Here is a 26,009-nt window from a genome sequence, read left to right on the forward strand (position 1 = left end):
AGTCAAAGTGGAAGTTCCCTTCTCCCTTCAGAGAAAGGTACCTCCTTCTTTGATGGCCCATTCTTTCTACTGGGGTCTCACTCACAGAGATCTTTCATTTAGGGTTTTGCTTTTTTTTTTTGCCAGAGTGCCTTGGCTTTCCATGGCTAAAATACTCTCATGGGCTCTTCAGCCAGATCCGAGTGCCTTAAGGGCTGATTCTGAGGCCATAGTGCTGTTTATTTATTTAGCCCATACTTTTAAAAAATATTTATTGATTCATATATATGAAAGGCAGTATAATAGAGAAGGAGAGATAGACAGAGAGAGAGAGAAAGAGAGAGAGAGAGCGCTCTTCCATGGACTGGTTCACTCCTCAGATGGCCACAACAGTCAGGTCTGTGCCAGGTTGAAGCCAGGAGCCAGGAATTCTATCCTGATCTGCCATATGGGTGGAAGAGAGCACTGCAGTCATCCTCCACTGCCTTCCCAGGAACAATGACAGGGAGCTGGATCAAAAGCAGAGCAGCTGGGAACTGAATTGGCATTCAGATATGGGATGTCAGCTTTGCATGCAGCAGGGTAACTGTCAGTGCCACACACTGACCCCTAGCCCATGATTTGGTGGCTGAAAGTTCAAAGAGCATGATGCAGGCCTTGGTCTTGGAGAATGTCAGAGAACCTGTAGAAGAAGAACCACATGGTCAGTCAGAAATAAGAGAGAAAGCGACAGGGCCCAAACTTGGACTTTTATAGCCACCCTGTCCTGGGGACTGCCTTCCAGGACCCCCTCCAATTCCCTGTGCCCAAAAGGTTCCACATCTCACAACAATTCCTCCCTGGGAACCGTGACATTGATACATGGGCCTTTGGAAAATACCTGACATCCAAATTAACATCGAAGCCATAATAGATATCATGATGGTAGAGAGACAAATAAGCAAAAAGGAGTCAAGATGATGCCCAAATATGGTACTTCAACCCATTATCCATAATATGGGAAGAAACACATTTGGCTATGGATGGGGAGAGGGGGAAAAAGTAAATTCAGTCTGGGTAATTGTGAATTTGAAGTTCAGGTAAAGAGAAATAGATATAAGACTTTGAGAAAGGTGGTAACATGAAATATGCAAATAAAATCATTAGTATGTAAGTAAGAATAGAGAACAAATGCAGAGTTCCAAGAAGGAACTGGTGACAGTATAAAATGCCTCCAGCAGATCAAGGGTTTCTATTCAGTTTAAAGGCACAGAGAAACTTTTATTCCTGGAAATCACTCAGCAATCCAACCCTTAACTTCAAAAGGCAAGACTTGTTGGTCAAAAATTGTGTTATAGATTCCAGGTAGCAATGAGGACACACAATAGTTAGAAAAAGATGGGCGAATTTCTTTTTACATGATTATGTCCTTAAAGAAACTAGGTTCTTCTGTAGTTGTTGGGAATTGAGACGGCATTTCTCTTGGAGACCTCTCCCAGAGAGACGGATGAACAATGAATATGGTTCTGACTTTGACTATGACCAATGATACAGCAGGCTGCATAATAACAGCAAGAGTCCCCCTCTCAGGCAAAAATAATTCTGTCATGCTTTCAAAATAAATAGCAAGCAGCCAAGCATATACTTACAATTCAAACATAATGTTGGTGCCTCAATGCAAGTACTAGATTTTAGCAAACCCCATCAGTCTGATTTATATCTAAGGCCCATAGTCTTCAACCACAGTGGAAATCTGGCAGCCAAAGAAGGAAAATCTTGTTATAAAGTGTAATTTCCTTTGTGGAGGGGTTTTGTTGGTGGGTATATACTCAGGAACCTGTTAAGAATGCAGAAGCTAGGTAAATTGTAGAGTTGACCATCTTTGAATTTTGTGCTACATTTTTTCTGCATGTTTATATATCTGTAGTATCAATAAAAACATTTAAATGTTCTTGACTAGTAACTGTTTGCATTATTTACTGCTATAAAGTGGCTTTTATCTGCATTTGGAAAGAACATTTTAATCTCTTCAAAATTAAAATCTTAAATCATTTGTACATTTAATGATAGAAATAACCAAATGGGTTTAGAATTCAGACTAAAAGATATCTTGCCATACCACTTGACACCTGTGACTTTGTTATTGCCATGCAAATGTATGTGCTATCATAGTTATGATCTCACTCAATAGGACAAGAAAGAGAATTTCTAGTTTCTATTCAGAAAGAAGGAGGTAGCAAATATTTTCTAACTACAGGAAGTCATCTACTTTTATTTTGTCTGAAGAAAGATTCTCATTTTGACTAGAATCATTTTCTTGTTCTCTAATTGCATTTATATATAATTCCTGGCACATACTAGGCCATCAAATGCATTATTTCTGTTTGTACTATATTTTAGAATCTCTATTTTATGGGAAACAGAAATCCATGCACGCACTGTGGAATCAACCCATCTTTGCACAGGCAAGCAGAGATCTAAGAAATTATTCAAATGTTTTGATGCAATGAACCAGATGATAATTTTAACTCATTGCTTCAACTCATTTCTTGAGTTGTCGAAATTTCTGTTTCAAATGCACAGCTTTTAGCTTCTTGGAAACTTGCCCTTTTTTTGAGTGACTTTTCATCTTGAGTTCTCATTTCGCTTCCCATTTACCATTTCAGTCTGAGACTTCCATACTGTTTCCACAGTAACAAGCCTCAAGTTAATCATGGCCATGGGAATTGGGTTCTCAAGTGTATACACAACCTCCTTGACTTGGTTCTCAGCATAGATGTTGCTCCAAAGTCTGCCCCTGGGATGAGGGGCAGTGCCTACCTTCTCGTCCTGCCTGACAAACACTGCTGGTAAGACAGAGGCAGTGACTTCTCCTCCGTGTTTGAGGGAACTGAACCAAGGAACTCAACGGTTTTCAAGTTTTATATGTTTCTTTTTATTTATTTGAACAGCAGAACAACGGAGAGACAGAGACAGCTGTTGCAGGCATTGGAGAATGAACCAGCAAATAGAAGATCCCTTTCTGTCTGCCTGTTTCTGCCTTTATAATGCATAAAATAATTTTTTAAAAAATTTAAATACCCTGAGATTAAAAACAGTCTGAAGCTCTGTTTAGGCCTACCATCTTGATTTGGAACCATTATAGCTCTTTTGATCTCCCAAACTCCCTCTAGTTTTTGTAGCATTGAGCATTTGGTCTAGTTGCCAGTCATTTATTTTGTACCAATTTTATGTAAAGGATGAATTATTTACTAGCAAGATTATAAATTCTCAAAGCAGCATCATTCTTCACTTAAAGAAAGCTGGAATAAAATCTTCTAAGAGTTCCTATTCTGTAATAAGATACATTTGTATGCCACTCTCTTTATCAGGGGAGTGTATACTCAGAAGTATGCCTTGCTTCAAGGAACAGGTGATATTGCAGCATCTAACAGTTATTGAAAACCTACTGTGGTGAAACAATCATTATAAAGATTTTATTTTCCTGCCTTGCAAGTATCTATCTTAAATAATTATAACACATTTTTGAAAACACATATCAAGGGCAGAGTTTGGCCTAGCACTTAAATGCTCACATCCTCTATCAGAGTACTTGGATGCCCAGCTCAGGCACATGATTGCAGCTTCCTGCTAGTGCAGACCCTGGGAAGACAGATTAAGGTTCAAGTGAATGAGTCCCTGCCACTGATGTGGGAGACCTGGATTGACTTCCTAGTTCCTGGCTTAGGCCCAACTCAGAACCAACCATCGGGTCATTTGTGGTGTAAACTAATGAATGGGAGTGCTCCATGTCTCTCAAATAAGTAAATAATTTTTAGAAAGAAAAGAAAAAGCATTACAAATTACTTAATTGTTTAAGTGTAGTAACATTAACTAAATCTGTATATATCAAATGTAAAAAATTTGTGTACCTGAAAGAAAATTAAGGAAAAAAGTGTAGCAATAGTACTCAAAGCTTAAATAAAGACTATTGTTAATGCAATAATTTGATGCATATTTTAGGAATTTTCAAATATTTAGTTTTTTTCCAAAGCCAATCTGAAATTAAGAGAGTTTGTCCAAAGAATTGAATAAGAATCATTTACCATTGCCCAAATCATCAATATCACTGGCTTTTTTACCAAGGTTTAAAAACGTATTGTTACCCCTCATTTTTTTGCCCTGCACTAGTAGTAGATCACTACAAAGAGAAACTGCCAAGTAAGGTCTTAGGGAATTTTTTTAATTAATTAATTTATTTATATGAAAGGTGGAGCTACGGAGAGGCAGAGAGAGAGAGAGAGAGAGAGAGAGAGAGAGTTCTTCCATCTGCTGGCCCATTCCCCAGATGGCTGCAACGGCCAGAGCTGTGCTGATCCAAAGCCAGGAGCCAGGAGCTTCTTCTGGGACTCCCACACCGGTGCAGAAACCCAAGTCCTTGGGCCATCTTCCACTGCTTTCCCAGGCCATAGCAGAGAGCTGGAAAGGAAGTGCAGCAGCCAGGACTCAAACTGACGCCCACATGAGATCCCAGCACTGCAGGCAGCAGCTTTACCTGAAAAGCCACAGTGAGGGCCCTAACACTTGGTTTCATATTTCATTCTGTCATCTGGACCTGAACTAAAGCAAAATAAATCAAGACACATTTCAATGAAAATCTTTATAAATTAACCATCCATTTGCATTTTTATTATAACTAGAAAAATTCCATTATATAACACACCATCTTTTTAACTAGCACCACATTTAAAATTTTATATAAAATATCTCTTTTATTTCTTTTTAACTAACACCACTTAAAATATCCCTATAATTTGATTTCCATCAAAAGTGCAATAAAGCATCATGAGTGTAAATTTATCAGAGTCTCCGAAATTGTTCTGGTCAGTCATCAGTTAAGAAACGAATGCCCTAAACCAGAGATGTACTATAATTGGGATATCTCTTTGTTTTTATTTTCCAGACACTGCAAATGGATGTCAACAAGCTGAATATAACCTTGCTTCGGATATTCCGTCAAGGAGTGGCTGCAGCTTTAGGACTCTTACCCCAGCAAGTGCACATCAACCGCCTCATTGTAAGATGCCTACATTTCACATTCCCAGAATTCAAGCTTATCATTGAGGGTCTCATGCTATCCTTCTGCGCCTCCTGACCCAAAGCTGGCATATCAGCTGTTTTAGCAGATAAAGTTTTATTGGAGCAATCCACATCCACTTCTTTATATTTTGCCTATATCTGCTTTCATGCTACAATGACAGCATTGAGTAGTTGCAGATTGACCCATAAAGCCTAGAATATTTACTCTCTTGCCATTTACAGAAAAAGTTTGCCAACCATGTCATAATTCCAGGCTAACTATCTTATTCATAGTCAGTCTGAATAAAGAGACCCAAAATACCTGCCTTACCAACCCGATACTATCCCCAAAATATTCTCCACAGGAGCAAAACCTTATATAGCAGGTAAAGTACTATTTCCAGACAATATCTGTTAAACACCTGTAAGTAAATCAGTAGAACGAGGGACACTGAATGCACAGGGGATTTTGAATGTAAAGAATAAATATGAATTAACTCTTGAAGACAGCAGCCCAGGAGGGATGCAAGAATTATTAATCCAGAAAGCCAAAGATGACTTGGATAGGTATCTGAGGTGAGGACGAGGTAAACACCAACATCTGTTGTGTAGGGTCTACTGTGGACTTGTCAGTTACCAGTGGCCATTTTTGCCTCTTGTCTTCTGTGCTTGGGAAGCTGCTTGTCATTTAACCGTACGCTCTTATCTACACATGGATGTGAGCACAAGCAAAGCAAAAAAGAAGATTCATATCAAGTGATTTTTCTCTTTGTAGAAATAGTCTTTAATTCATCTTTGCTTTTGATTATTGTTTTATTCCTAGTTTCCTACTGAACCTTGGTCTTTTTTAATTTTTTATTTGTTAAACTCTTCATTTAATAGAGCCATTAAGGCCAGCACCGTGGCTCAATAGGCTAATCCTCCACCTGTGGCACCGGTTCTAGTCCCGGTCGGGGCGCCGGATGCTGTCCCGGTTGCCCCTCTTCCAGGCCAGCTCTTTGCTGTGGCCCGGGAGTGCAGTGGAGGATGGCCCAAGTGCTTGGGCCCTGCACCCCCATGGGAGACCAGGAGAAGCACCTGGCTCCTGGCTTCGGATCAGCGCGATGCGCCAGCCACAGCATGCCAGCTACGACGGCCATTGGAGGGTGAACCAACAGCAAAAGGAAGACCTTTCTCTCTGTCTCTCTCTTTCTCACTGTACACTCTGCATGTCAAAAAAAAAAAAAAATAGAGCCATTAAGCCTTGAATATAATGGATATTAAAAATGTGTTATCCTCCCAAAATTAAAAGATGTAAAGAAAGAAGGACAGAGGTTGAATAAGAGCTTGCAGAGCAGAGTTGAGAATTACATAGCTATAGTAAAGTGTGCAAAGCTGCTGACTGTTGCAATGCAGCAAAGTGTATTTTCTCTTCATTTATATATTTATAGAAAATTCCTGCTGTTTTTAGGAAACCCATTTTTTCATATATGCTATATGTGTACATACAAGTATATGTCATATTACATAAGCCAGGGTCCTATCTAGATGTATAGAGTTTGTTCAGTTGGCAGGGGGAAAAAAACAACAATAATATTTTCACTTTTGTTTAAAAATAAATGTTTCTGGCCAGCGCCGTGGCTCACTAGGTTAATCCTCCCCCTGTAGCGCCGGCACCCCAGGTTCTAGTCCCGGTCGGGGCACCGGATTCTGTTCCAGTTGCCCTTCTTCCAGTCCAGCTCTCTGCTGTGGCCCGGGAAGGCAGTGGAGGATGGCCCAAGTGCTTGGGCCCTGCACCCGCATGGGAGACCAGGAGAAGCACCTGGCTCCTGGCTTCGGATCGGTGCAGCGCACAGGCCGCAACGCACCAGCCGTAGCGGCCACTTTGGGGGTGAACTAACGAAAAAAGGAAGACCTTTCTCTCTGTCTCTCTCTCTCTCTCACTGTCTAACTCTGCCTGTCAAAAAAATAATAATAATTAAAAAAAGATTAAAAAAATTAATGTTTCTAATGGAAAGGAAGAAACATTACCCAAAATTGTTTAAAATGTGTGCAACAGTTACAGATAATCTTTTCCCTTTTACCAGGAAAAGAAGAACCGTGTTGAACTCTTTGTGTCTCCCTTAAACCGAAAAACAGGAATTTCCGATACTCTGCCATCTGAGGAAGTGCTGCGTTCACTTAATATCGATGTTCTGCACCAGAGTTTATCCCAGTTTGGAATTATAGAAGTCTCCCCTGAGGTGCGTTGTCACAGGAAGTATTTCATTTAAAACTCTGCACAATTAGCATAATGTGATAATCCACCCCCAAGAGGTTTTGAGATGAAAGCTGTTTATTGTACATTATTTGATTTGGAAAAAAAAAGACAAGGAAAAAAAAAAAAAACCTAAGGATCAGAATTCTCTGATCTTCACTGTTTATGTTCTATCCTCTAAGAAAATTTCATTTTCACATTGAAGCTTCACTTTTGGACACTTTCTTCTGAAAATCTTTATGGCCTTGTAAATTATGAAAACTTGCTCAGTAAATAGGCCAGAAAAAAGGTCACTGAAATGTGGTTTGAAACAGATGTGTCAAACAACCACCTCTGTGGTGTTTGTTCTTCGACAGGTGTAACCCCCTTTACAGCTCTCACTGTCAGAATGGTCATCAGTTATTCACTTTTGCCCCACAATTTGGGCATTTGAAGCATGACTCTTTTTCCCTGTGCCAAAGAAACCAGTCTCAAGAACAACAGACGTTGTCTTCATTTTTCTAAATTCAGCAATTTTAAAATTGTGCCTAGCACTTCTGTCATCCCACTCCTCGGTGATTTTAGCCCCCTGTCCATTTCCCATCCTCCATTCTACTCAGATTTCCCTCCATGGTTTTTGTCCTCAGCGTATCTAATTCAGTTCACAGAATCATGGAATTAGACCTTAAGGGAGCCTGTGGGAACATGGCATAGGTACAGAGAGTAAGGCCCACAGAAAGTAAATGACTCTTTCAAGGTGACCAGAAAAAAGTGAGTGTAAAGCCACACTTAAAATTTAGAAATCTGAATCCCTTCTCTGACCCCTTTCAGTAAATTACATTGTCCGTCATTTCAGCCATCATCACAGGTGTAGTATAAAAAGTCTGGGTGATTCTGAATCTCAAAGGATGAACATACTCAGGATCTTATGACTTTAGGCAGGTCACTTAGTCTCTAGGAGTTTTTCTCCCTTTGCATAGTGTCAACTTGCAAGAGTCACAGTTTCTTCATCCCAATATGTGTATAGTCCTTATCTTACCAACTTCAAATATGGATTAGATTTTTAAAATGTGTGTGAAAACCCTTACATAGATGCTGAACAGATAGAATTTGCAGCAGCATGGATTGGCAGATCGAGACTACACTCACTTGTATTTCATCTTTGAACCGTAACTGTCCCAGCCACTCTTACCAGGGCTTACACTAAGTGTTATGCCCTTCCCTCCCTCCCTCTGCCCACATACCCAGAGTGGTTTCTTTCTTGCCACCAGTGTTGTCATTTCTTTTTTTTTATTTTATTTTTATTTTTATTTTGACAGGCAGAGTGGACAGTGAGAGAGAGACAGAGAGAAAGGTCTTCCTTTGCCGTTGGTTCACCCTCCAATGGCCGCCGCGGTAGGCGCGCTGCGGCCGGCGCACCACGCTGATCCGATGGCAGGAGCCAGGTGCTTCTCCTGGTCTCCCATGGGGTGCAGGGCCCAAGGACTTGGGCCATCCTCCACTGCACTCCCTGACCACAGCAGATAGCTGGCCTGGAAGAGGGGCAACCGGGACAGGATCGGTGCCCCTACCGGGACTAGAACCCGGTCTGGCCAAGCCCTTGTAATTTCATTATTAATTGGCTTCCAAAATACCATAGAGTAACCTGGTTGTCAGCTGGTTAAGATGATGCATCCTTCATGTGCTGGATTCCATGATGCTGAACAACACTTTCCTAGTTTATGTTTCAGCACTTCTAAATTTTATACCGTGATGCTCCTATACTCCCTGCTTTGGGGAATGCTAATCCTTCTGCACACCTTTCCTTCTTCATTATCAATCAGCTGCATGACTGAGCCTTCCCTTGTGTCTCTGTTGAAGAGAGTACTCACTGTTTTGTCTTCCCATTGTTCCATGTGGATCTTCAAGTCCATCTCTATACTGTGGATGCCTTGAGAACACATGGCAATGCCATTCTCTCTGTATGTCCTCAAGGCTTTCATGTAATACCTGGCACATTATGGGCACACAGTGAAAACCTGAGTCATTACATAGTCAAGCTCTGCTCTGGGCAGAATCTGAATACACAAGTAATCACAATAAGTTAGCAGATAAATAAATCATGATTCTTGATCTCACTGAATTTATACACTCATAGAGCAAATAGATAGAAACAGATTATAAGAATCCAGGGTCATACTAAAGTTACCACAGTAGGCTGTGGGAGCCTAGAAGGAGCAACCTGTGTTTCAGAGAAATCAAGGAAGAGGGCCAATATGAACTTAAGCCCCCAGGTCCCTCCTAGCCCGACTGCATCTGAATCTGAAATGGCTCTTTTTGTACCAAGCCGGAGTCCATGCCACAATCTAGGCCCCTTACAGACTGACTGGCATGTCACTGCCTAGTATGATCCTTTTTACATTTTAAAAAGACCATTGGGTTATTCTCATTCTATAAGCTCCTAGAGAATAATGTAAGCACTTCTCCATGCTGTTTTATCCTGAGTTTAAATGCCATTCTGAAGGCTTGGTATTATGGCAATTTATTATTAAGTCACCCAGATTTGGAAACCAAGGGAAAATCACCATCGAGGTAAATAAAAAAGATGTACTTTAATCAAGTGCTTGGGGGTCTTCTAACACACTCCAGCCCAGTGAAGATGAGTGGTTTACATTGAGCACCTATCACAGAGCTGTCAGTCCAAGACTTGCATTGTTCTTGGATAATAGTATATTTGATGATCAACATGTGATATTTTCCCAGCTGCTGTTGAATCTAGTAAATCTAGAATCTGGGAAATACACACTGTGGGAGAACAGGAAGTATCTGAACTAAATATAAGGAGCAGTTCATCAGGGCCAATGGGATGTTTGAACCTTTGGTTAGTCACCCTTGAAACAGGCCAGATAACTCTGACTTGAAGCACTAAATGTAGAACTTAGAGAAAACCCTCTGCAGTGAGCAAGCATCCAGTGGAGAGCTGTGTGGAACGGATACAGCCTAGAGGAAGCATGTACTGATAGTTGTCCAAAGCTGGTTAATGGTATTCTATAAAGTTCCCCACTACTTTATTCATCGTTTTGTGGTGAATAGTTCCAATAGCTTATGCCTTCACTCAACCTTCCACATTTTCATCTTAAAATCACGGCTTGCTATGGTAACATGTTCCTACACAGAAAAAAAAAAAAGGAACATTGATCTTTTGGTCTTTCATCCTTTGCATGGGTTACTAAACACTGTGAAGGAGATCTCAAAGCATCCATTCCTATACTCATGTTAACTACTTTCAGGGAAGGATATGTTTTTGTTGTTGCTGTTTCTTTATATGATTGATTTTTTTTATTGGAAATGGCTTGGGAAGCAAAGAAAAATATCAAAAAGGGAATTATTTTTGTTTATTCATGTTTGTAATCTAAGTTTCTTAACAGAGAAAAAAATACTCTCTTTTAAATTTTTATGTGGTGCTTAGAACACTGTAAGCACTTAAACTATTATTATATCATGATGCTCATAAAGATAAAACTAGACCTCTCTTACCTAATAAGTCAAATCCCAGCAAAATAGAATTAATTATTTCAGTTTCTATTCACCAGTGTTTTCACAAGATGAATTAAAATATCAAAACAATAAGTTCTGCATTTATATTGGAAACAGTGATTTAGGAACTTTTGTTTTTGTTCATTTGCAAATTGCTCCAGTTTCACAAGTCTTTTATTTCAAAAGAGGAAATTACCTTCCTTAAATAACAGGCCAATATGTTGACTGATGCATTCATGAATTCTTTACAAAAAGAGAAAAACCATAACATGTAAATACAAGCCATAATTTATAACCAATAGTGTAAAAAATTATAGACCTAGCTGCACACAGAATATGTGATGGGACTTCAAAAAGTTCATGGAAAATATAGAATTAAAAATAAGATTATTTGGTGTGAAAAATTTTGAAACCCATGCCTAGTTTTTCTATAATACCCACTTTTCACTTACATTTTTGAAGACTCTCACATATGCATGGGTTTCAAATTTTTTTCCAGCAAAATAAAATTATTCTTGAGTTCCATTTCCCTGAGCTTTTTGAAGTATTATTTTATTATGCATAGGGTGAACACTTGGTCAGAAGGATCTAATCCATGTTAATACTGATTGTGTGCCTCCCCCATATACCCATACTATGGAAACTTGGCATTTCTCCAACAAAACCATACTGTGATAACATATATTTCATATATCTGCCTAAACTAATCAAGTTGACCAGCCAATTTAATTTATAGCATTTCTACTACATTCTTATTCTGTGGCTTCAAGTCTCCTAAAGAGATGTGAAACTCTGTATCATCTCCCCAGGCACTGGGGATCAGAAAAGAATGAAAGAGAAAGAAAAAGAACGAAAGAAAAAGAAAGAGAAAAAAAGAATGAAAGAAAGAAGAGAGAGAGACAGGGAGGGAGGGAGGGAGGAAGAGAAAAGAGGGAGGAAGGAAGAGAAAGGAGAGAGGAAGGAAGACAGAGAGAGAGGGAGCAGGAGGGAGGAAGGAAGGGAGAGAGTGAGCCTTAGTTCACTAGATTAGTAGTTCATCAAACTATTAAACAGGATAAAAAATTATTTGTTATAAATATAGGAAACTCCCAAATTTTTAAATAATAAAACAAAGCAAACCCATCAGTTACTTTCACAGCAACTGGGTTGAAGGGCAGAGCAATGTAGCTGTGAAATAACACATCCAGATGACACGGTGGCATGAAGTTGACCTGGTCACAAAGCTTGAATCATTGGCCCCTTAGTCCTCTGAGAAAATATAGAAGACATCAGGTTAACCCGATGCAAAGCTCAGATCTGAGACTCCTGTGAATGATCATCTTTTGTTGTATGAGATCCTGACTACAGACTTTTCCATTTATTCCCCTGCCCTTATCAAGTTTTTTAGATCTCTGTACAAATATAGTAGTGCTCAGCAGGAGTAGCATGACTCAGAAGGAAATCTATTTACCAAGAAAATGCAGTGACTAAGTTCTAGTTCAAAACATGTGTCTAACTGGGGATGGGGGATGGGAGGGTGGGAGGTTAATTCTTCCATCCTCACTGCCTCAGCTAAAAAAGAAAACAAAACATGTTTGTCTTAAGCAGAAAGGAACGTGTTGATGTTCCAGAAGTCATACAACTATAGCAGGGGGAAAAAAAAAAAAAAAAGAAAGAAATCAACCCAACCAGATTAGGAACACAATATCTCTTTCCACCCACCAGACTACCCTTTCTCATTGGAATCTTACACAAACTTAAGTGCAGATGCATATACTTAAATTTGACAAATTTTTGCTGCCTACTTGAAGGCTTAACTAGTTGTTTTTATAGCAAACAGCGGATGCTATTTAGTTGCCTGTAAAAAATTAATTTCCGTATTTAGACTTAATTTCTGCAAGAATCTTCTGTTAGTTTCCAACTATGTTTATAGAGACACTGGAGTAAAGAAATGATCTGGCTGAGATCAGAGATGTAAAAGGAATACTGTCACTTGAACCCAAGATTTCCTTTCTAGCAGTATACTTGGTTTAAGCATTTCAACAATCAACTATTTTTAGAATCTCCATTAATTTACCAGTTACATATTTCTAAAAAATATGCCTAAATCAATCCTTGTATCTATGTATCTGTCTTTGTCTTAGAAAGTAGACACACTGGAGTGAGCACACCAATGTTTTACTAGCCAAGGAAATAGAATCTCAGTGACTTCAATCAATAAACAAAGTCTGCCTTCAAATAGTTGTAGTCCCCATTGAGCTCAGAGATCTTTTTTCTCTTCCACCTACTCATCTCCCTACCAACACTCACCTGAGTTCATTTAAAAATTTGCACAAAAAACTTTTCAAGGAAATTTTTAAAATGTTGAAAGCGGTTTTTGAGCCTCAAAAGAATAATTAGCAATGATTTCCATGTTCAGACACCTACACGATGTGTGTTTTACTCAACTCTTTCTTAATCTCATCAGAGAAAATAACCAAGGACAGATATATCTATTTTCACTAAAGGAGGTTAAAAAAAAAGGGGGGGGGGGAGTGGGTACTAGAATGAGTAGAAGCATTTTACTTAATTTAGACTTTATATGTTTTTCCTAGTCCTCAGCCACTTGGTTTCAAGTTAAAGTTTGTTTATAAATTTATAATGCCACTAAGTTATAAAACTTCACTTCTTTCTTGACTTGATTTTAATCAACGTGTTTTGTTAAAAAAAAAAAAAAAAAAAGATGAAATAGAACTAAAAGACTCACTCATTTGATCCAGGCTTTTCCTCCACTCTTCCACCCTCAAAATAGCAGAAACATTAAAAATAAAAACTATTTGTTTTACCTTTCTCTTTAAAGAAATCTGAAATTGTTTTAAATAAAATATAATGTCTGAACAATTTATATGATTGGGATGACACTCTAGTCAGATGTTGACAAAGCAGACTCCATTTAAGGGGAAAAAAAGTTGTGATGAAAGGGGAAAAAGGATAAGATCCTGACTGTTGATGTGTTTACTAATGCATCACAAGCCTCTGTTTGCACCTGTTTCACTTTTGTTTGAAAGAGCAGTATCACAGCACGTAAGCTAGGGTGTTGGTGTTGTGGGAGGGCACACAGGAAGAAAAGCTTCAACAATTTCCTCGGCGTATAAAAGAACAGAACTCTCTTACCTATGAACCAGGTAGTTTCCAAGAGAGACGGTGAGGGACCTTACAAAGCCTGGGAACTGTGTATGCCCCCTGGGTGTGCTTGCTCCAGGGCAGGAGGCTAAATAATTTCCTGGTAGAGAAGGATGACTGCTGTCTCCGATCAGTCTGAGAAGCAGCTCTGGCAGCGGGGGGTGTAGGTGTGTGCCACTACACTGAATGAAATAAAGCTAAAAATATGGTTAGTGTCTGATAAGAACGACTGTTTCCTCGAGCTCTCGTTTAACATCGGACTTTCTGTTTTGCTTTCAAAGAAAAATGTTTTGCAAGGGCAGCATGAAGCGGACAGAATCTGGAGCAAAGAAGGATTTTATGCTGTTGTCATTTTTCTCAGCATCTTTGTTATTATAGTAACGTGTTTGATGGTAAGTTTGCTTCTTTGTATATTTTGTCTTTCACTGAGCTCACTGCTTAATGTTGTTGGGCACATTGCCCTTGGACTGAATGTGGAAGGGACTAGGAGCAGAAGCAAGGCTGCAGTCCTCTTTGGTTGGGACTTTCCTATCCGAGACGGCAGAGTGATTGCTTAAGAAAACCCTATGGCATTCTGGATGCTGACCTGCATAGCAAGGCTGTAATCGCACTGAGGTTTTTTTGGTAACCTGATCACCCCGGAGAATGAAGCCCTACAAAATGATTTACTGAAGTCTCTGATGCCCTCAAATGCATTAAAACCTCAGGGGCACACTTTGGGCTTGCTTTATTTCTTCCCTTATATCACCTTTATGGAACTCAGGGACTGGATTTTAAAGGAAATATGCCATTGGTGTGAGTTTACTCCCTAAGGAATATCGATTTCCTTAGTTTTAAAGGGCCTTGGAAACATTCTATGAAAATTCAGGCATGAAAGGGAAGTAACGATACCTCAAAGGCTGAACTGTCCACTACCAACTAATTTTTTAGTTGAATGAGTAATAAAATAATAAACAAGTATAAAATATGCATTATAATAGCTCACTAAAAATCAATGTACAGCCTCTAAAAGTATTTCTAATTCAAAAATAACATCCCAAAATAAACATCCCCAAATAAACCCAACCCACTAAATTAACTCTGGTATTGAATGAGTTAACAGTTCTCTTTCAAGTAGAATAAGAAGTTTTTTTTTAATTCTTTTGAAAATGTTGTGATGTAACATAATATGAAGTTTACAAATGGGTTTTAATATCTTTTTTTTTTCTGAGTGTTATGCTCTTTTTAATTTTGCACGGTTTAAAAAAAATCCTTCCTTAGTTGTTAAATGCCCCTCCCCCAAGGGCATCCTGCTACCTATTCTATCCACAACCAGCAGTGTTGCTAAGTGTTTTATTGGATTTTATTCATTTGTGCTGCCCCTGCTGGAAATAGATTTGTGTTAGAAAGATTAGGGTGCATTCTGGGCAAAAAGAGACTGAGTGGGTCTGAACTTGAAGAGAACACCATTACTAAGACCTTGTAGGGAGTGAATATGGGCATGTTTCCTAGAGTCCAAAATAGAGAAGCAACAAGAAACCCTAAAGCTTCCATCATAATGAATCAGAGGGGTATCCTCCTATGGTCAGGCACTAAGAAAGATTTCTAGAAATCGTGACCCAATAAAGAAAAGACTAATTTAAGAAGTGAGCAAGAAAATGAATTTTTGTATCTTAAATGATAGATTCAGGAAAAAATAATTTTAATGAGAGAGGGTTGGAGGTTTAATGGAAATTGTGGCAGAGGCCTCTGGATATCTTCTTATTGTTTTAGGAGAAGTGTGTTTGCTTTTCATGGCTAATTGTACTTCTTGCCTTGAGAACAAGAGTTCTCAAGTGTTTCTCTTGTCAGTTACACTTAGGGTGTTTTTCTGTTTCACAGATGAAAAGGATAGGAGAAGGGGGAAAATAAAGAGGCAGGAAGTGATAAAAGTGGAGATTGTTCAGGGGATAATGGATAGGATTTGGAAGAGCAAGGCAAGAAGAAAAACAAGAAAGTGGAAATGCAGGTTCAGGCACAGTCTTTGAGTACCAAAGGGGCAGAGACAGACAGAGCAGAGCTGTTAACATGTAGGATATATTATTTAGCTTCTGCATTTCTAAGTCAGGGAGTTCCTGTGTATCTGCAGAACTAGATACAGCCCTGCATTGGTCTCATGGGGCAGTGGGACCTACAGAAGCCACACCCTCCCTCACTTGGTGTGAGGGGGCAACTCTTCCTTTGTCGGCATTTGCAAATCAGAAATCTAAAAAACGAGTCTGCTCCCAAGTCATCAGAACACATAAAGAAAGGCATGTTTCAATATATAGGTGATTGTTGTCTACTGGATTGAATGGTAGATTCATCTGTTTATTCAGTCAACACATCCCTGCAGAGTATCTGCTGTGGAACTCCTTTTGGCATAGCGGGCAAAAGAAAGAATCAGACAAATAAGATTTCTGTTCTCTTGAAGCCTTTATTCTAGAGGGAGACATGGGCAATAATTAATAGTTTTTTAAAAAGTCAAATAGTAAACTATACTGGATTATTCCAACTATACAACATTTTGAAACAGACAGAACTGTGGAGACAGTGAAAAGATCAGTGGTTTCCAGAAGCTGGGGAGAGAGGGGATGAATTAGAAGATAGGGGATTTTAGAATAACCGAACTATTCTGTGTTCTAAAATGGTGCATATGTGACATTATGAACCCATCAAAAGCCATAGAACAGAACACAAGGAGTAAACTCTAATCCACACTAGGGGCTTCGGTTAATAATAAAAATAATATATCAATATTGATTTATTGATAGTTACAAAGGCACCTCAATAATACAAGGCTTCATAATAGAAGGAACGGTTTAGAGACATAGAGAAGTGGGAGTTATATAGGAACTTTCTACTTTCTACTCAGTTTTTCTGTGAACTTAAAACTTCTCTAAAAAATAAAGTCTATCATTCCTTTTAAAAAATGCAGTAGTGTGAAATGCCATGAAGAAAGTAACATAATAGTCAGTGATGGAGCAGAACAATCTAAGCAGTGGAACCATTTGAGACAGAAAAATGTGGGGAAAGCACCTCCCAGGCCAAGAGCATGGTGGCTGGAAGGAGTAAGCTGGGCCTGTTCAGGGTTGGAGATGGGGAAACTGAGTATTTTAAATGTATATGTGTGTTTGAGAGATCATGTTCTCCTACGCGGGAGAGTGTGTGGGGCTCTGAGGAAGTGAATGTGTGACAGGGGGACCCGTCCAGAAGCTACTGAAACAGTCTGGTGAGGAGGATGATGGCACGGGGGTGAGGATGGAGAGAAGTGAAGGGTTGGGATCTATTTGAAGTAACCCTGATAGGACTTGGTGTGTCCTAATTCTGGGGGAGAAGGGAAAAAATTAAGGATGACCCCTAAATTCTATGGCTTCCAGTTCTGCAGAGAAAACTGTCAGGGGTGGGGAATAACGAGAAACACCTTTGATTTGTATCCAGATAATTCTTAAATAAGCAAAAACAATTGGCATAATATGTCTCAAATAGGACTCTAAATTTTAAAATGAAAGGACATTTCAAAGAGTAACAAAAGAATCAATAGTACATAGAGAGGAAGTAACATGGAAAATACTGTCTTCAGATGGGCTCAAGATGAAGTTATGTTTATATAAAATTACTTACCATGGACAAGTCAACAGTCCACATTTGGAAACAGTCACAATGATTCTCGAAAATGAACTTATCTTTCTAAGTGTTCAGCTTTTATTTTTATTATCTTGATTTAAACTACATGTTTTGCCTGAGTCTCTCAATAATAGTGACACTACCACTTTTGTGGCCCTCGAGCCCATATTCTAATTCTGTTTCCCATAGTTTCGTTGATTCCATGGCAAAAGAAGGCTATAACTCAGAATTTTCCCTCTGATATTAATTATATTTATGAAATATCAAATGTGACTATTTGTACCCAGCCTTCCTAATTCCATAGAAATAACAAGCATGTGGCTTTATTATGAAATTATATAGGTAAATTGCTGTAATGTAGGTTTGCATGTGCTGTATAACAATAACATAAGACTTGGCAGAATTTTTGAAATGTGGCATATTGTTTACTTTCCTTAAAATACAAAAAAAAAATGATATATGTTGCCAGGCATAAAATTAGACAGGCATGACATTTCAAATGTGTGACTTATTTAGCACCTCTCAAATGTGAATGTAGAGTAGGTGGAGCGACAAATAGACAAATACAATTTTTCAAGGAAAAAAAAAATGTGTGGGCAACTTCCAATCCATTCAGTCTGTTTTAGATGAAATTTATTACTAAGAAGAATACTTCTCAAACTAGACCAAAAATCAGGAAGAACACCTTTTATCATCTACTTCAGACCTCAAGTGTACAAGTGTACGTAGAAGTTAATTAACAAGTGCAAAAGTCTTTATGAAATGTGGGTACAGCCAGATTGCTTCTGGAAGGTAATTTTAGGAATCACGTAAAAGCACTGCCATGTTAGACCCATAGAAGAATCATCTATATGTGAGGCAAAGAGCCTCTCTGCTCACATACTAGTAGCCAAAAAAAGGAAATCCTATATCTGGAATGTATGTGAAAGGTGGACACAAATAGCCACATTTTTCTAATTTGTTACATGTAATCCCTAAAGATAACAGGAAATGGAATTCAATTCCTAGCTGTAATGAATAGTTGCAGAACTGTTTCCAAAGTGGACATACATCTCAAACTAATTTTCAAATTTTTTTGATCTAAGAATACAATCCTCTTAATAATTATGATATAATAATAGTAATAGCAATACTAACTTATTTTCTTCCATTTATCACACGCTTATTGGTATTGTATTTACTGCATGATTCTAAACAATGTAATTCAGAGTCATAATTACTGAGAAGAAAATCAAGATTCATAGAAGATAAGTGGTTTGACCAAGAACATCAATGGGTGGGAGTGTGTGTGGTGGGGCATAAAGGCAGGGGATTGGAATTTAAATGCAAGTCCACCTGCATTGATAGTCTGAGCTCTTTACCACAATTCCATTTGTTTCCATTAAAAAGGTATCAACCTGAAGTTTCTTTTAATCTGATCACTCTGTCTTGTGAACATCTATTTCTGGTCACAAGTGGATACAATAACAGATGAGAATACCTGTGTTTATCAGAAACATTCCACCCAGGCAGAAGTGATAAACCTGTGCCACATCATACCTCTGGCTGTGACACACCTTTATTTTTGCTCTTAGTACCATGTACAAGACATAGTCTTTACACCCCTCTCTCCTCTGGAAGCCTGTGTGTTCCTAGGGAAGAGAGTCTTATGATTCCCTTCCTTCCACACTGTTTTGTTGCTGGAATGAAGTAGGGATTGATTCATGTTGTCAAATTAAAGGCAAATAATAAATGAACTGTTTCAGAACTAACTGCAAAATATTGCAAAGAATAAATACTACAGTTGGTTGGTGGCATCATTTGAAAATTTGAATGTATTTTAATCCAAATAGAATGTTCTGTGCTATCAGACTTTTAAATGAAAATTATAAGCTGCAAGAGTTTCAAAGGATTTTTTTAGCTTCCACCCATTTGTTCCTGTTATTATTTTTTTCTCTTGCTAGTTTGATTTATATCACTGCTGTCATTCAACAATCCGTTCTCTTCCTTTTTCAAATGATCAACTGCCTTTATTGTATCCTACCCTTCAAACAACGAGCTCTAAAAATGAAGGAAAAATATTGACTTGTCATTGCTATGGTAAGCTTTTAGGTTGAGTTTGAAAACAAAATGAATTCATGTAGAGAAATATGCATGTGTTATATTCCAGCCCTCAATCTGTGTAGAGAAGAATATCTGGCACACTTTTCCAGAGATTTTGGAAAAGAGCTTGGAAAGAAAGATGTGGGGATTTGTAATAAATAGCAGAGGGGCCAGCGTTGTGGCATAGTAAGTTAAGCCTCTGCCTGCAATGTTGGCATCCCATATGGGTGATGGTTTGAGTCCTGGCTGCTCTACTTCTGATCTAGCTCCCTGCTAATGTGCCTGGGAAAGCAGCAGAGGATGGTCCAAGTGCTTGGATCCCTGCACCCATGCGGGAGACCCAGAATAAGCTCCAGGCTCCTAGCTTTGGCCCGGCCCAGCCTTGGTGATTGTGGCCATTTGGAATGTGAACCAGTGGATGGAAGATCTCTCTCTCTCTCTCCCTCCCTCTCTCCCTCCCTCTTCTCCTCACTCAGTACTCTGCCTTTCAAATAAATAAATCTAAATCTCTTTAAAAAAAAAAAAAAAGTAGTAGAGCTGAATGATCACATGCCAGAGTACCAGAAAATTTAGAGTTTAGGCTTTATTTCTACCTTCCATTAATCATTCAACCACTGTAGACGTAATTGTGAAATAAAGAGATAACACAAGATGATTTTTAAGATTCCTTGTACCAAGATTTCTCAGTAGTAGCACTACTGACTCTTGGGACTGGCTACTGCTGAGTTGGGTGACTTTCCAGTGTAGTGTAGGATATCTTAAAGATCCCTAACCTCTGCCCACCAGGTACCACTAGTATCCCTTCTTCACCTCCCCCCCAAATATGACAACCAAAAATGCCTCCAGACACGGCCAGTGTTTCCTGAAGAGCAAAGGCCTTGCCCGTTGAAGCCCATTGCCTTATGCTTACTTCCATGACAGCCACCCTAATGCCAAGTGCCAACCCTTTGGATTTTTCCACCTGTTTTCAGACAGCCCACTCTCTAGAGAATGTTTAAACAGTGTCTTGCTTGCATTATACATTCTTCACCTACTGCTTGTTCCTGATTAAAGATGTAGAAGCCAGTATGTACACATAGTACACAGAGACAGGTTGAAAAGTTGACCTCCAACATGAGATGAAATAAACAGATGACTGATGGTTAAATATGTGACAAAGGTTCCCCTACAAAAACATAAGCTCACGAGTGGCAAAGAAGGACTTTAGACTAGACCTTATTTTTCGCTAAGATAATCATAAAATGACTTCTTAGGAGCCATTGAGGTCAGCATTTCCTTGGCTTTCTCATTCTCATTGTTGAAACATGTTTCTCCAAAACGTAAGGAAAAAAAAAAAAGCAAATGTCCCAAATAATACATTTTATAATTAGATCTGAAAAGCTTAGAATATGCAATATATATATATATATATATATATATATATATATATATTATCTTTCTCTACTAAATATATTTTTTAAATCTGCAGTATACCTCTTTCTTCATTCAGGAAATTAGCTTCCTTCAATGTTTAAAAAAATCAATTTAAATTCCATTCTATTTAAATTTAAATTCTACTGTCTTACCTTTTAGTAGTTATTTGTTTAGCCTAATACAACATGTGTCATCTGGTTAATATTTTTCTAGTGTGGATCTTGTTTTTGCAGCATGGTATCAAAGTATACTGTAAGGGTCATGGAAACAAAAGAGAAACAATTAAAAACTTTAAGCATTGTTCATGGGATAAAGGCCTTCACCTTCAGTATTTTCTATGCTATGGCATAAAGAAAACACAATATAACACAATATACTTGTTTGGAAGTAATTATAATTAGGGTGAGAACACTTACCACTGTCTTAGACATTCTTTGCTCTTCTGTAGTATTGGTCATGGGAATATTCTGAATCCATTGTTCAACAAAATGTGATTTAGCCTTATCCTATAAGCATCAATGAAAACCATTGGTATAGAGGCTTCTAGCTTAAGAGGAAGTAAACTAACATCAAAGACAGTAAGGATTTCTGGCAATTCAAGCTATAATGTAAATGTCTAGTCATTTCTCACATGTGCATAGTTCTTTAAATATTTTTTTTTCCTTATGAAGATCTTTCAGTCCACAAAAAGCATGCTCTTAGATTTGGTGCTTTTAAAACCCAGTGTTGAGGGGCCAGTGCTGTGGCCCCATCCTGAAATGCAGGTAAAGCTGCTGCCTGAAATGCCCGCAGCCCATATGGGCACAGGTTCGTGTCCCGGCTGCTCCACTTTCGATCCAGCTCTCTTCTATGACCTGGCAAAGCAGTAGAAGATGGCCCAAGTCCTTGGGCCCCTGCACCCATGTGGGAGACCTCAAAGAAGCTCCTAGCTCCTCGCTTTGGATCAGCACAGCTCTGGCAGTTTTGGTCATCTGGGGAGTGAGGATGGAAGAACTCTCTCTCTCTCTCTCTCTCTCTCTTTCTCTCTTTCTGCCTCTGCCTTTCTGTTAGTCTGCCTTTCAAATAAATAAACAGATAAATCTTTGAAAAGAAAGAAAGAGGCTGGCGCCGCAGCTCACTAGGCTAATCCTCCACCTGCAGTGCCGGCACCCCGGGTTCTAGTCCTGGTTGGGGCACCGGATTCTGTCCCGGTTGCTCCTCTTCCAGTCCAACTCTCTGCTGTGGCCCAGGAAGGCAGTGGAGGATGGCCCAGGTCCTTGGGCCCTGCACCCGCATGGGAGACCTGGAGGAAGCACCTGGCTCCTGGTCAGATTGGCGTAGCGCGCCAGCCATAGCAGCCACTTGGGGGTGAACCAACGGAAAAAGGAAGACCTTTCTCTCTGTCTCTCTCTCTCTCTCTCTCTCACTGTCTAACTCTGCCTGTAAAAAAAAAAAAAAAAAGAAAAGAAAAGAAAAAAAGAAAGAAAGAAAGGAAGGAAGAAAGGAACTCCGTGGTGAGAATGAGATCCACTACAGATGTGATTTCAGAGTTGATGTATATGAATGGTGGGGTAGAGAAGAAAAACATGGAAGGTAATGCACAAGAAGGTGGGAAATGCCCAGCCTGTAGATCAGAGCTACACGGGGCTGGGCTCTGCCACCCCTAGTGGTGGATTTGGGGCCTGCTCATTGCTTCTCAAACATCAGTTTTCTTATGTGTAAGGGGCTCAGAAAGACCTCTGATGACCATTCTAACTTCAGTTGCCTCTAAACATTCTTTGGCGTAAATTCACCCTCCCTTTTTTTAATCTCTCTGCTTTCTTCAACTTTCTTTCTTGTTACTATAATTTGGGGTATCGGATCTGACACACAATTAAATTGGGTTCTCTCTGTGTATTTAAATAATTCCACAGCTCCCTTTTATATCACAATTTCTAATCCTAATTAAAATCTAAAATTATGACTAGGAGTACAAAGGGTCATAAAAAATTTCATGGACATGTGCATTATGAAATAAACTATGCAAGATTTCAAAATTTGGGGCAGCAAAAAAGAGTTTATTTTTTACCTCTATTTTTCATGAGCTTTTTGAAGTTTTTTGTAAGTCATTGAGTGAAAATTTTCAAGAAGACATATGAGTAGCATATTTTCTGAGACCATACATGTTTGAGAAATTCTTTCTGTTACTTTCATAAAAGCAAACATCAAGCTAGGTGTAAAAATTCATGCAAGCGTTGAAATACACTTTTTTTCTCTCACAGCTATGAAAATTGCTCCATTTTCTTCCCACGTTAACTCCTCTTTCAATTGACACTCATAGTTTGGGAATTTTTTTTTTTAACTAAGAACCTTTTCATTTCATGTGGCTAAGTTCCATAAAAATGGAGATCAGTCTATTCTGTTCATAGCAGAATACCCTGTAACTTTCAGGACATGTGACCCCAAGTGGACAGTGAACAATCATTTTGAATGATGCGTTTTTTAAATCACATGTCCTGTTTCATCATTTACAGTAAGTCTTCCCTGGCTTTCTTACCCAATCTTTTGTTTTCCTCTTCATCTGTTTATTATTTCACCCCATATTCCAGATAGTTTCTCAGATTTGTCACATATACTACATTTTCTTTATCCAATCATCAGTTGATTTGGACATCTAGGTTGACTCTATATATATGCTATTGTGAATTGAGCATCAATAAATCTGGGAGTGCAGGTGACTCTTTCATATGCTGATTTCATTTCCTTTGGATATATTTCCAGGAGTGACATAGCTGGGTCATATTTACCATGCAATTCCTGCATCATCATTTCTGCTCTTAATTACTTGCATAGAAGGTTACAAACTGCTACTGAGTTTTCAGTTCTTTGGATTCTTTGTTTTTAAATCTCAGTCTGGTGTCTTTGCATCTTATATTGTTGTGTTTTTATTTCCTCCTGATTCTTTTTCATAATGTTATTTTGTTAGACTTTATTCCAATAATTATTTTTAGAATCATGGGCAAATATTTTCTAAAGTTGTTCCGAAGTAAATTCTCAAATGTATTTATTTCTTCCACAATTTACGCCAAATTCTTTTCTAATTTTCTTTTCTATTCATCCTTTATACAGAAGAAAATACACACATACATTGAGATTTTATATCTTTCTAGTAGATTTGAAATATAGAGATTACTATACTTTAAGGGAAGTTTGAAAGAAAACACAAAATTCAGCTTATGACTAGTTAGAGTAAATGTGCCAGGAAAGCCCTTTCCTCCTAGAGTAACATTCATTCAGCTAGTGGATTCCAGGAATTAAGCAGAGGACCTTAAGTTGGCTTAAAGTTTTTTAAGGTATCATTGTCAGCAATGCCATATACCTTTACATAATTGAAGATAATGGACTAAGGGACCAGCACTGTGGCGTAGGGAGTAAAGACACTGCTTGCAGTGCCTGCATTCCATATGGGCTCCCATTTGAGTCCCAGCTGCTCCATTTCTGACCCTGATCCCTGCTATGGCCTGGACAAGCAGTAGAAGATGGCCCAAGTCCTTGGGCCCCTGCACGGGAGGCCCAGAAGAAGCTCCTGGCTCCTGATTCGGATTGGCCCAGCTCCAGCCATTGCAGCCATATGGGGAATGAACCACCAGATGGAAGACCTCTCTCTCTCTCTCTGCCTTTGCCTCTGCCTCTCTGTAACTCTGCTTTTCAAATAAATAAGTAAATAAATGTTTTTAAAAAAGCAGATAAGGCTGGCGCTGCAGCTCAATAGGCTAATCCTCCACCTTGAGGCACCGGCACCCCGGGTTCTAGTCCCGGTCGGGGTGCCAGATTCTGTCCTGGTTGCTCCTCTTCCAGTCCAGCTCTCTGCTGTGGCCCAGGAAGGCAGTGGAGGATGGCCCAAGTCCTTGGGCCCTGCACCCGCTTGGGAGACCAGGAGAAGCACCTGGCTGCTGGCTTCGGATCAGCACGGTGCACCGGCCGCAGTGCGCCGGCCGCAGCGGCCATTGGGGGGCAGACCAACAGAAAAAGGAAGACCTTTCTCTCTGTCTCTCTCACTGTCCACTCTGACTGTCAAAAAAAAAAAAAAAAAAAAAAAAAAAAAAAACAAAACCACAGATAATGGGTTAAGTCATCTCTTTGGGTGAAGAAACTTGAATAAAGACAAGCTATCTAGAGGAATCAGCATCACAGGGGGAGGGGCAGGTCCTGTAGAAAGGGAAGCCTGCACACATGAAAGATGAACTTTGCTGTCCTTACTGGCCCAAGGAGGGTCCCAGCAGAGTCAGCCCATTTCCTTCAGAGGTTTTAAAGTGGTGCTCCTACCATTTCTAAACTGAGCCAGTCAGTCCTGAAAGGGCCTAAAATGGGAGGAAAAGCAAGCTTTTGCTTTTTTCCTGCATTAAAAATGAACAGGGGAAATAAGTAAGAAAAAAAATTATGGTTATTCAAGTTATTCTTGGATGGATGTCCTAAATCTAGCTTTTTCAAGAACTTACCAAGTTGGTGTATGACTAAGGCAGATATTTGCCAATGTAATAAATTATGGTTTATGGCATAAGTATTCCACTATTAATATTTTACCAGATTTTTTTCCAACATGCTATATTCAGTGCAAATCACTGTTTTAACAAATGTCATAAGCCCCTGCTTCATGGCTATTCCTTCTAGAAGCTCATCATTTTAGTGATTTTAAGTAAAAACTCCTATGAGATCAGACTGACATCTGGCATTTTTACAAAATTAGCCAAATCTACTGAATATACCTTTGAGGAGATTTATGTACACAACAGTTTGACATGTATGTGCACCATAAGTAGGAATTCCAAGCATATCCTTTTGAAAAATAATCTTAAAACCATAAAACAGAAACCATCCTAGAAGTCTTTGCTTACTCTCTTGTGGAACATTTATTTTGGTTTGGTTTTGTCCTCTAGGTTTGATTGGAGGGGATCATACTGTGTTGTTCAATGTGACAAACGGTAACAGGAACCCTTTATATGAGGGTACTCAAAAGACTCATGGAAAATGTGCATGATGGAAA

General features: G+C 39.0%; 1 protein-coding gene and 1 long non-coding RNA gene across 3 annotated transcripts in view; one reads left to right on the forward strand and one right to left on the reverse strand.

Annotated features, from left to right (window-relative positions):
• PTPRR (protein tyrosine phosphatase receptor type R) overlaps positions 1 to 26,009 on the forward strand; it is a 255,887-nt gene that overhangs the window by 124,949 nt on the left and 104,929 nt on the right. The window contains exons 2-4 of one of the 2 annotated variants that reach the window (XM_062202072.1): positions 4,901 to 5,014; positions 7,083 to 7,238; positions 14,170 to 14,280. In XM_062202072.1, coding sequence (XP_062058056.1) covers positions 4,901 to 5,014; positions 7,083 to 7,238; positions 14,170 to 14,280 — 381 coding nt within the window. Of the gene's footprint in view, positions 1 to 4,900; positions 5,015 to 7,082; positions 7,239 to 13,823; positions 13,891 to 14,169; positions 14,281 to 26,009 lie in introns of those variants that run through there. The other variant, XM_062202071.1, reaches the window with a different exon arrangement.
• On the reverse strand, positions 226 to 10,993 carry LOC133767638 (uncharacterized). The gene is made up of 3 exons (XR_009866903.1): positions 10,944 to 10,993; positions 1,608 to 1,711; positions 226 to 661 (listed from the first exon to the last, which is right to left on the reverse strand). It is a non-coding gene; the product is annotated as an uncharacterized LOC133767638 (long non-coding RNA).

Source organism: Lepus europaeus, chromosome 10, assembly GCF_033115175.1.
Source record: "Lepus europaeus isolate LE1 chromosome 10, mLepTim1.pri, whole genome shotgun sequence".
NCBI classification, from domain to species: domain Eukaryota; kingdom Metazoa; phylum Chordata; class Mammalia; order Lagomorpha; family Leporidae; genus Lepus; species Lepus europaeus.